At 35.4% G+C, this 12,592-nt stretch overlaps 1 protein-coding gene across 1 annotated transcript; it reads right to left on the bottom strand.

Moving 5' to 3' along the window:
- Positions 1-8,365: 8,365 nt before the first annotated feature.
- ASG1 (nuclear factor 1 A-type protein (DUF1005)) lies at positions 8,366-11,981 on the bottom strand. Its single transcript, XM_079059731.1, has 3 exons — positions 11,468-11,981; positions 9,312-9,976; positions 8,366-9,224 (listed from the first exon to the last, which is right to left on the bottom strand). Exons 2-3 carry the CDS (start codon positions 9,917-9,919, stop codon positions 8,543-8,545), a joined length of 1,290 nt encoding a protein of 429 aa, XP_078915857.1. The 5' UTR covers positions 9,920-9,976; positions 11,468-11,981; the 3' UTR covers positions 8,366-8,542.
- Between the last annotated feature and the right edge of the window lie 611 nt (positions 11,982-12,592).

Genomic DNA, 12,592 nt, shown 5'->3' with positions numbered 1-12,592 from the left:
CCCCGAAGCCTCCGGAACGCCCCTAGCACCCGAAGAAAGCCCGAAGTTCCCGAGAAAAAGAGTTTTTTGAGCTGAAACTCTGCCCGCGTGAAGCCCGGTTTTTTAGAAAACATCTCGGTTTCATCGAAGAATATTGTTTTAAGGGACGGAGTGTTGTCCAATCGTCGTATTATCAAGTGAGTGTATAGTCACTTTCATCTTACACATATATATGAAGTATTTTATATAAAATACGTGCTATGTGTATATATATTGTTTGTTTATTTGAGATGGATGATGAATGAATATTTTATATAGGTTTTAAACTATATATGTATTTTATCTCTACAAATATGTTGGGTAAAACATGAGTAGATGAAAGATTGTTTTATACAGATTTTAAACTGTATATGTATTTTTATATCTACAAATATGTTGGGTAAAACATGGGTAGATGAATGATTGTTTTATACAGATTCTAAACTGTATATATATTTTATATCTACGAATATGTTGGGTAGAATGTGGGTAGATAAAGAATGAGGGATGAAAGATGATATTGATGTTATTGGCAGCTGCGCCTAATAAATAACATTGGCAGTTGCGCCTAATAAACAACAATGGCAGCTGTGTCAATTAGAGAATAAATGATGTTGTTGGCAGCTGTGCCTAATAAATAACCAATTAGAGAATAAATGATGTTGTTGGCAGGTGCGCCTAATAAACAACATTGGCAGCTGTGCCAATTAGAGAATAAATGATGTTGTTGGCAGCTGCGCCTAATAAATAACCAATTAGAGAATAAATGATGTTGTTGGCAGTTGTGCCTAATAAACAACATTGGCAGCTGTGCCAATTGGAGAATAAATGATGTTGTTGGCAGTTGCGCCTAATAAATAACATTGGCAGCTGCGCCATAGGCAAAGGTTGACTTCGTGCTTATTTCTTAGGTTAATCCTTAGGAATGAATGAACGAGGAATAGTTGATTTCTTAGGGTGGGTCCTTAAGAGTAAAGAAGATAATGGGGGTGGGAAATTAGGCTGATTGTTTGATGTTTAAACATAATAAATAAATTTATTGTGGTTGATGAAATTAATAAATTTATTATTTGTGGGTTGAAAACCCTATATGCTCACCAGGCTTCCAAGTATGACCCACTCAGTTTTTTATATTACAGGTAGTGGACCTAGAGCATAGTTTGGATGATGAAGAGGGATTTTTGGATCATACACCAGTAGTTGTAAATAATTGTTGAAAGGCTTATGATGTACTGTTTATGCTTTTGGTCTGTATCGGAACATGACATCCCAAGGTTTTGATATATAATGAAGATACATAATTCTTTAAGAAATGTTTTGATAAATATTTTTATCATGTTTTGTTTTGGGGACGAATTCCGCAACATGTTTTAAAAGATTACTCTTATTTTATTTCAAAAGCATGAACTAAATCGGTCTTTTCTGGTTGAGAAATTTGGGGATGTCACAGTTGGTATCAGAGCATTAGTTTAAGCGAACTAGGAATCTGTAGGATTTCTAGACTTAAACTTAGAAGGCTAAGCGATGATTGTGAGATGAGTGTCTACCATATTTTAGACACGATCACTAGTATATTTTAGGAAAGATGCCTAAAATGCTTTTATGTGCTAAATGCTATATGTTTGCCGTATATGATATTATTTGTTCGGATCTATGGTCTGTTGCCGACCGGATATGAAAATTTTATGTGCTCAGGATTATAAACGTTTAATTACGATATTAGAACTGACATGTAACTTTTCGGAGTAATAAGGAGGAATACGCGTCAAAACCTTCCTCTATCTATATTTTCGTTCCGATATGCTGAACGCCTGCTTTTGTGGACATAACATCATGGTAATGACTCATAGTGAACTGAGTAAAGGAGGAAATGAGAATGTTTACGATAGAAAATGATACATATCGGAAGATATCGTAAGAATGGTATCTTGCCTCTAGAATACGTATTATAAAATAACAATACGTATAGAGGAGTACGGTACATCCGAATGTACACACTTGATTGGCGGGATGATAGAACGGTTGGTATAATTTTTGAAGTTGTCTTATCGTCTGGCGTTTCCATCACCAACCGAGTTGAATCAGAATTGATGATTGAAGATATGCATGGAAGAAGTCCGAGTAGAGTCTAGGGAAATTTTTATGATTATTTAGACACATTCGTATGTGTTAAATTGTTTTGTGATTTTAGGAAATAAGAACTTGGGGACTGCGAGAAAATACTTGGGACGAGTATGAGTAGGTGTGGATAGTAGTAGAGGCCTATACTACTGGAAGCACATGACTCACACTTGGATCAGGGAAAGTCACAAGGTTAGAAAGAAGCTAGTAATTGATTTCGTTTTGTTCATGCTCGTCGTTACCATCGTTTAGGTAATGACTAAAAAGATGATTGATATTCCCACGCTAGAGGTCATATCGAATCAAGTCCGACTAAGATGAGTATGTTACGTGGTTCGGGGAAAGTTGAGTCCAAGGTTTATTGGACCGTTTAAAGTTCTTTAGAATATTGGGAATCAAGCTTATAAGCTAGAACTACCAGAAGAACTAGAAGGTATTCATAACACCTTCCACGTGTGTTATTTGAGGAAGTTCTCGGGAGAAGTTCCCAACATCATTCCAATTAAGGTTGGATGAAAGCAAGAGGTTAATTGAAGAGCCGGAGGCAATTGTTGACCGTAAGACTAAGAAGTTGCGACACAAGATGGTCGATTTAGTGCTTGTGAGATAGAAACATTTGAATGGGCCAAATCTCACCTGAAAAAAAAACGGAGAGTGACAGGATAAGTCGCTATCCGCAGTTGTTTGCTGATGTGTGATTCCGAGGACGGAATCATTCTAAGGAGGAGAGAATTGTAACGCCCGTGTTTCTGGGCTAAGCATTAATGATGATATAATAGTCTAGGTAAACCATTGGAACTCGTTTTGAACTAATAAGAATGAATTATCTGCTTTAAACTTAATTATTATGATTAAGAATAAAAATAAGCGTCGAAAATTAATATTAGATAAAGCCGATATCTATGAAGGAAGTTGTAGTGGTCGTGACAAGGATTCCGGATATATAAAGAATGCCGAAATCCGAGTTATAACGAAGAAATTATGACATGTCGAAGTTTCGCGACAGAACCGGTACGACACTGCGTGACGTAAATAGTGAATTTACTATAGAATGATTTTTAGCCTTAGTGATCTAAACGAAAGTCATAGAGTTCGTTAAACCAAGAGCGTACATAAAAAGAACGCCTAAATCTGACTTCGTATGAGGAAGTTATGATTTTTCTACGTTTCGACTTACCAATATGCAGCCCAAAACTCGAAATTTAGATCAAGTGAGTTTTAGCCGAAACAATCTAAACGCGAATCGAAGATCTGCTCGATATTAGTGCAACGGTAAAAAGACAGACGGAAACAAACGTCGGATGAAGAAGTTATAAAATTTTAACGGACTTTTCCTATCCCGGCCCGTTAAAAATATAATATTAAAAATGAAGTCAAAATTAGCCGACGGAGTCTAAACGAAAGTTGTAGAGCATAATTTCATCTACTCGTGGATATAAAGAACGTCAAAAACAGAGTTCGTATGCGAAATATATGAATTTCTGAGGTTCGGAACACAAACTTCGAGGTCTAACTGAACTCACGACGTGAGCTCAGTGAACGACACGTTTCGAGCATAGAAGACACAAGGAAAGCCTAGGAGGTGACCAGGATCAAAGTCACGACCTGAACACTTACGGTTCACGACGTGAATGTCGAATTATCACCCTATAAATAGAAATCAAGGGTATCCGGGAATGGTTGCTAATTTCATCTACTCGTGGATATAAAGAACGTCAAAAACAGAGTTCGTATGCGAAATATATGAATTTCTGAGGTTCGGAACACAAACTTCGAGGTCTGACTGAACTCACGACGTGAGCTCAGTGAACGACACGTTTCGAGCATAGAAGACACAAGGAAAGCCTAGGAGGTGACCAGGATCAAAGTCACGACCTGAACACTTACGGTTCACGACGTGAATGTCGAATTATCACCCTATAAATAGAAATCAAGGGTATCCGGGAATGGTTGCTAATTTCATCTACTCGTGGATATAAAGAACGTCAAAAACAGAGTTCGTATGCGAAATATATGATTTTCCGAGGTTCGGAACACAAACTTCGAGGTCTGACTGAACTCACGACGTGAGCTCAGTGAACGACACGTTTCGAGCATAGAAGACACAAGGAAAGTCTAGGAGGTGACCAGGATCGAAGTCACGACGTGAACACTTACGGTTCACGACGTGAATGTCGAATTATCACCCTATAAATAGAAATCGAGGGTATCCGGGAATGGTTGCTAATTCCCACTCTCTTTCACTCTCTATACCCTCTCTATCCATCTTAAAACACCCCGAAGCCTTGAGAACGCCCCTAGCACCCGAAGAAAGCCCAAAGTTCCCGAGAAAAAGAGTTTTTCGAGCCGAAACTCTGCCCGCGTGAAGCCCGGTTTTTAGAAAACATCCCGGTTTCATCGAAGAATATTGTTTTAAGGGATGAAGTGTTGTCTAATCGTCGTCTTATCAAGTGAGTGTATAGTCACTTTCATCTTACACATTTATATGAAGTATTTTATATAAAATATGTGCTATGTGTATATATGTTGTTTGTTTATTTGAGATGGATGATGAATGAATATTCTATACAGGTTTTAAAATGTATATATATTTTATATCTACAAATATGTTGGGTAAAACATGAGTAGATGAAAGATTGTTTTATACAGATTTAAACTGTATATGTATTTTTATATCTACAAATATGTTGGGTAAACATGGGTAGATGAAAGATTGTTTTATACAGATTCTAAACTGTATATGTATTTTATATCTACGAATATGTTGGGTAGAACGTGGGTAGATAAAGAATGAGGGATGAAAGATGATATTGATGTTATTGGCAGTTGCGCCTAATAAATAACATTGGCAGTTGCGCCTAATAAACAACAATGGAAGCTGTGCCAATTAGAGAATAAATGTTGTTGTTGGCAGCTGCGCCTAATAAATAACCAATTAGAGAATAAATGATGTTGTTGGCAGGTGCGCCTAATAAACAACATTGACAGTTGTGCCAATTAGAGAATAAATGATATTGTTGGCAGCTGCGCCTAATAAATAACCAATTAAATAATAAATGATGTTGTTGGCAGCTGCGCCTAATAAACAACATTGGCAGCTGTGCCAATTAGAGAATAAATGATGTTGTTGGCAGTTGCGCCTAATAAATAACATTGACAGCTGCGCCATAGGCAAAGGTTGACTTCGTGCTTATTTCTTAGGTTAATCCTTAGGAATGAATGAACGAGGAATAGATGATTTCTTAGGGTGGGTCCTTAAGAGTAAAGAAGATAATGGAGGTGGGAAATTAGGCTGATTGTTTGATGTTTAAACATAATAAATAAATTTATTGTGGTTGATGAAATTAATAAATTTATTATTTGTGGGTTGAAAACCCTATATGCTCACCAGGCTCCGAAGCCTGACCCACTCAGCTTTTTATATTACAGGTAGTGGACCTTGAACATAGTTTGGATGATGAAGATGGATTTTTGGATCATAGGCCACTAGTTATAAATAACCGTTGTAAGGCTTATGATGTACTGTTTATGCTTTTGGTCTGTATCAGAACATGACATCCCGAGATTTTGATATATAATGAAGATACATATTTCTTTAAGAAATGTTTTGATAAATATTTTTATCATGTTTTGTTTTGGGGACAAATTACGCAACATGTTTTAAATGATTACTCTGATTTTATTTCAAAAGCATAAATGAATCGGTCTTTTATGGCTGAGAAATTTGGGGATGTCACAATACATAACTTTCCCTCCACAGTCAAAATTGGCGTTAGACTAATCTAGATTGAAATTCAGTCAATAATGTGTTTCCCACCCAACATAAACTGGCGCAAATGGATTAGGAATTGAATTGTAGTCTTGCATATGTTTGATCAGTCTCTAATAATTCACAAATTAAAATCATACCAAAATTGTATTTGAGAATAGTTCGTCGGTCATAGATACATGGTATCCAACATTGACTAATCAGTCTCTAATGTTTTAGTCACATATGCCATTTTTTCTTTTAGTATACATACTTACATTCATATTATGTGTATACATTTTATAGCATGTTCTTATTATGTGTGTAAAACTATTAATAGATTGATATTATATGTTTATGATTGAAAAAAAGTTGTTGTTATGTATATTGACCTTTAAGTAGATTCATTATATTGATATTACTTAATTTCCATGTGTATAAGAATTTTAAATATGTTTTTATTAGACGTAAAAAAAATAACAAATGGTTTCTTAAAAGATTAATATTAGTTAAATGGTTTGTTTATAAATTAATTTAAAACATTAAATATAATAAGAATACACTTTTTAAGAAAGCAACATAAACATATCAAATGTATAATCAGATTTTTAACACAAAACTGTTTGGAACCAGATTCGTTCAAGCATCTAACAAGGATTTCAGAAGCATGAAATCTGATTGTAAAATGAGATTTTTAGAGGATTTTGAGTTGGCTTTTGTGAAGTTCATTTCAGTAGTGAATGGAGATGTATACCAACAATTTCCGATGTGCATTCACTAAATTTCATGAAGAAAACATATAAAACAAAGTGATGATTTACTTATCTTTCTTTGGATTATAATAGAATCACATAGACATATTATAATATTAGCATTATAATTAAAGACCAAATCTTGGGCATAATACATGATACTCCAATTACTTGTATTAGTTTTATGTTACTCCAATTACTTGTATTAGTTCTTTAAATACAACTTGATGAAGGTTGATATCCCAAATTCTCTAAATTAAGTGACAAATGTTATGATTGTTCTATGGAAAAAAGACCTAAAAAGGTAATATAGTTTTCATTTTGTAAACATTTAGTCCTTATTGTTTGTTTTTTGTATAAAATAAGCCTTTGAACTTGTTGTTTTTGTACACATTCAGTTCTTATTACCGACTACTCTAGGTTAAGATCTCATTTTGTACACATTTAGTCCTTAATGTTTTTGTTACAAAATAAGTCATTATTGTTTTTGTACACATTCAGTCCTTATGATAGGCTTCTTCAGGTTTTGCTCGCGTGACATCCTACGTGAGACAATCTGTAATGGTGTGTTATCATATATGGCTCATTTGAGCAATGAAATCATGTGTTACTTGTCTTGGATTTGGTAATAACATTATACTTTTGATATTAGTAACCATTATAGTACAATGTCAACTATATTTAATACCAATACAAACTTCATTCAATACCAATACTAACTACATTACATCAGGTGAAGAAAATACATCAACCATAATTATTTCAAGTGTTGGAAATAGTTTCACATTCACAACAATTAGTAATATTACTATTAATAACAAACTCTTTTTGGGTTACATAAAATAGCATATTTAAGTAATTATTGACATGAGAGTTTATTGGGCATCCAGTTTGTTAATTTATAATGATTAATAAATTAATAGAAAGGTGCGACGTGTCTCCTTAGTTCCCACGACAGAACCCTAATCATTCTAGGGTTTTAGTATTCTACAGTTCAAGGTAATTGAGATAGGAAACCTCCTCTTTAACAGATGCAAGCTCATCTTCAAAATTTTGTGTCAATTTGAAAAGAATAGAATACTCATTTACTGAAAAATAGTCAAAATCGACATACAAAAGAATTAGGGAGGACTCTAAACTTTTTTAAGGTGTTACTTTGTCTTGAAAGTGCAAATTCGAGTTGGAAGAAAGTAATCATAAAGAATCTCGTTGTCTACTTTGAAGATAGATGAAACTGAAGATCAATGATATCTTCTTCTTGGAGAAAAATGAGACACGAATATTATTTGACTGATTCGTGAATTAGATTACTGATATAAGTTGGGGACGAGCCACATATAAAAACACATTAATCATTATTAATGATTGTCCAACATAGGATGTCACGTAAGTAAAACCTAAAAAAATCGGTCATAATGATTAAACGTGTATAAAAACAATGTCTTATTTCCTAATAAAAAAAATAATAATTAAATATGTAAAAACTGAAAATTTAACCTAGAATAACTAATAATTACCCATAGCCAATCATAAATACTGAATATTTAAAAAACATGTTAAATAGTTTATTTTACAAAAATAAAAACTAAATATATAAAAAATAAGAACAATATTACCCTTTTACTTTTTAGATTTCTTTCCGGGACTCCATTTTACTTTGTTTTAGGTTATATTACAACATTGTGAAAGTATTTTCTATTTGGTCCCCTAAATTTTGGTCAAATACTTTTCTAACCCCTGCCATTTATCCGACATTAAGCAGAAAAAACCATGCAAAGGAACAAGCGAAATATCAAATCTGTACAAATACGTCAGTCATTACACTAAAACACAGGAAAGCAGCAGTAAACTTTCCTTCAAAGTCCCACCGAAACACAATTATAAGTTCTCTGACAGAAAAGCTTCACCAAGAATGGCGGTTTCCCCTCCTCACCCTTCTTCTAAACGGCCGGCAAGCCTCGATACTCAGATCAACCGCAACCGCCAGCGCCATAAAGATCGCTGCATCCTCCACACAAGTTACGTGTCTCATCGCCAGCTGCACCATTGGTTTCCCTCTTTTGCCTTCTCCTTGAACTCTGCAACTCATAACAAATCCGCCGACCGCCGGACTTAATCCGGCGAAGTCGCCACTGCTCTGCGGACTCGGTATATTGGAGTTAGAGGTAGCTTGCCGGTCGGTATCTATGAAGAACTCGCCACCACGTTCGGCGTTTATTAGTATCTCCGACATGAGCAGCTCGCCTCCATCTTGTCCATCGGATAAAAGGTGGAAGCGGATGAAGATGGAGTCTCTAACGCCGCCGCGTTCACGCCACGCCTCGAGTTTACCCCATGGAAGCCAGTTTTCCGGCCGAAAAGCGTCAGGTCGGACGATTAACCAAGATCCTGGGTTTGACCGGGCAACCCAGTCACAACCTGTTGAAGGAACAAACGGCGTCGTCATGAACGCCGCCGCCACCGCTGAACCTGATAAATCATGTATTTTCACTTTCCACCCTTTTCTTTCTCTTCTCTCGATTTCTTGATCGGAAGCTTCGCCGGAACTTGACCAGTAGTTGTTCAACGGATCTACCTGCTGCACCCTGTGTAATCCATAACAAAAGCTCAGAAATTGTTTCAAAAAACGAGCATTACAAATCATCCAATCCATTAATTGCTATCGACATTACCTGTCTTGACTAAATTTGCAACTGAAAATCGGCTGCTTGATGTTTCCTTGAATCTGAACAATCTGAGGACTCAATTTCGTTTCATCTTCAAACTGAAAAACATATCTCGGGTCAGGATCCAATTTCACTCTCAGATGAAGCTCCGCTACAAATTTCTTGGTTTCCTGTTTCATCTTCCCGATTCCAATCCACCCATTGAAAAGAATCACTGGTTTCCCTTCACCCCATTCGGGACCCACATCCAATTTAAACGTTCCAACTTGTTGTCTCTTCACTCCAACTCCACAATGCGACCCTTTTCGACCTGTGAACACAACAATTTCAAGACATGCTTGGGGATTATAAAAACACCCGGGTGTGAGTAATGCTTTTAAATCCGATTTTTCAAGGTAGAAACTTGAGGCAATGTTGTGTGAATCTGGGGTGGATTCAGGTGATGATATGAGTGGGATTGATGCGATTTGAGCGGGAAATCCTCGAAGGCGGATTTCACAGGTGCATGGGGAAGAGAAGGTGTGTATTTGGGATTTGGGGGATTTTGGATTTGTTTCCGGGTATCGTAATCCGAGGGAACCAATTGATAAACGTATGAATGCTTGTGGATCCATTCTTGTCACATATAGTTCCCCATTGACTTGATTTGATTGTGAATAAAAGGTCAAAACCTGTGAGAATTGAGATAAACAGTGTAAGATCACAAGAATGTCTATGATTTTGGTTCTTGATTCTTTCAAATCCGTTACAAAGTGTAAATAAGTTATGTGAGTTTCCATCAAAGTTATGCGACCCTTTACAAGCAATGTTAACAAAATTTGAAGTGAAAAACTACCATAATAGTTTTTTTGACTTTTGCATAGCTTATTAAATATGTGCAAAAAGACTAAATTTGCTTCTCGGTTTGTTGTCAAGCATTTGAACTAACCCTTACCAGGTCAGTCCATGGTCTATCAATTTCTACACAAGTCCAGTCTAAGAGCAGTGCAGTCCTGTCCAAATGCTCACTTTTACGTCCAAAAACCAGGAACCGGACCTTGAACCTGGACATGGTAAGCTTGAACAGGTCCGGTCTAAGGTTCACCAATTTCTATAAAACTGGTCCATTCCGGTCCAAATGTTCACCTCTAGCTACTAAGCTTTTCCAATGTGTCCAATATACATGAGAGAGGAACGCATCCATGACAATCTTTTGAGGTTATTTTTAATGATAATGAAAGGCATTCACGTTGTTTGCATGAGACAACAATTTCGACAACAAGTGACCTTTGTTTTCTATATCTGTTTTTTCTATCCATCTTTTTAGGTGGACTAAAAATCACAACCCTTCGATTATGGTCTCAGTTCAAAACATGTCAAACACAGTACGAGTAATTAATATACATAGCGAAAAAGGACAAAAAATGTTATTATGCATTTGAGTTGGTTTGTATTGAAATCACTGCAAAATATGTGGCTCATCATAAAAATAGCCCTATAAAGTTGTCAAACATGTCCATGTCCTGTGTTGTGTGCACGCTGCATGGGAGACTCGACTACTTTTTAAAGTTGCTGAGAGAATAAAAATGAGAAATATATTTATATTTTTAGACTTCTTATTGTGGAAAAAATTGACATTACTTCAATACGTTGCCACACGGAGTACAAGACTAATTAATATTCGGTGGCAAAAAGAGTAATCCCAAGGCAAGTTTCTTCCTTGAATATAAACACTAATTAATATGCATTAAAGACTAACACTCTCTTTCATAGCATTGTAATACACAAAAATAAAGCTATAATTTATCAAAGATGGCAAACCCTATGCAGAAAAGGAACAAAATCAAACACCCAATAACAGGGTGATCAGATTGTTTTTTTTTTTTTTCAGAATATGGCCAATCCTTAGCGACTAAGAAAAACCCAAAAACCATTTCATATGCAAAGCTAAATGATTGCTTTTTGACTTTTGAGACACCAATGAAATTGGTCTTAAACTACGCAATTAACCAAGAAAATGCTTACAAGTTACAAAACACAAAATCTGATAAAAAGCTGAACCCATCAGTGTAAATATGAATCCCAAGAGTAATTTTCAGAACTATAAAGAAAGACTGCAGTTATGGGAAAGAAAGTGCAACTAAAAGGACCTAAAAACAAGGAATTTACTAAAAAGGACTCACCTTTACTATCTCAAACTCTTCTGTTTCTTCAAAAGACCCAAAAAGGAGGAAGAACAACAGCTTTTGAATCTGCAATTACACCAATCCACAGAGAAAAACCCTCGAGAAAACTTCATTCCATATCTTGAAGCATTAGTTACTGAGTTCTTGAAACACACTCTTTATCTCAAAGATCGATCTTTTATGATGTGAAATTTGATCTCGGGAGATGGGTATGATCAATAATTGAAGTAAACACCAAACCCACCAAGAAAGTCACGTAGACTTTGCACAGATCGCTAAAATCGCATAAAAAATTACTATATTTGGGTGTGTAATCTTTGAAGTATAGTATGTATAAAGTATATAAATATTTGGATATCGGATATATGTCCGGATGAATGTATCTGGGAATTTTTATATTTTCTAAAGATAATCACCGAATGAACATGTGAGAGAGAGAAAGAGAGAAAGCTGCTGAATTATTTTGGGACGAAATAGACGGAGGAAGTGAGAAATTACGATTTTATTACTCTTTTTGCTGTTTACTAAACACCACCCTTCTACAAGCACTTAAGAAAATAGGTGGAAGGAAAGAAAATTTACACAAAAGACCTTTAAGTTTATCCTATGACTGTTTTAGTCCCTTGAATAGATTTTTTTCTTCTAGCACTTAAAAAGTCGATGTAGTTTTTTCGCTCTCTAATTAATTTTTTAAACAATTGGCACTCGTAATGTTTATTTTTTATAAAACGTCAAAATTACAAGTAATATTTGTAGATACGTTATTGATATTAATAAGTTAGAAGTAATAGTGGTAGTTACGTGACTGATATTAATAAATCAAAGTTGTTAATATTAGGGGTGTGCAAAAAACCGCATAAACCGTACAAACCGCCCACACCGCACCAAACCGCACCGCATAATGAGGTTTAGAATTTCGCGGTGCGGTTTGCGGTTCGTAATTTTGTCAAACCGCACTGTGCGGTGCGGTTTATAGTTACCAAACCGCGGTTCAAACCGCGCCGCTTCGTATTAATATATATATATATATATATATATATATATATATATATATATATATATATATATATATATATATATATCAAAGTTTCCAATCACCAAATACTTTATACTGTCCAATAA

This window comes from Lactuca virosa, chromosome 7, assembly GCF_052849685.1.
Source record: "Lactuca virosa cultivar CGN04683 chromosome 7, Lactuca_virosa_CGN04683_v6, whole genome shotgun sequence".
NCBI classification, from domain to species: Eukaryota; Viridiplantae; Streptophyta; class Magnoliopsida; order Asterales; family Asteraceae; genus Lactuca; species Lactuca virosa.
The sequence above is the reverse complement of the archived record's forward strand: the minus strand, read 5'-3'. Positions and strand labels throughout refer to the sequence as shown.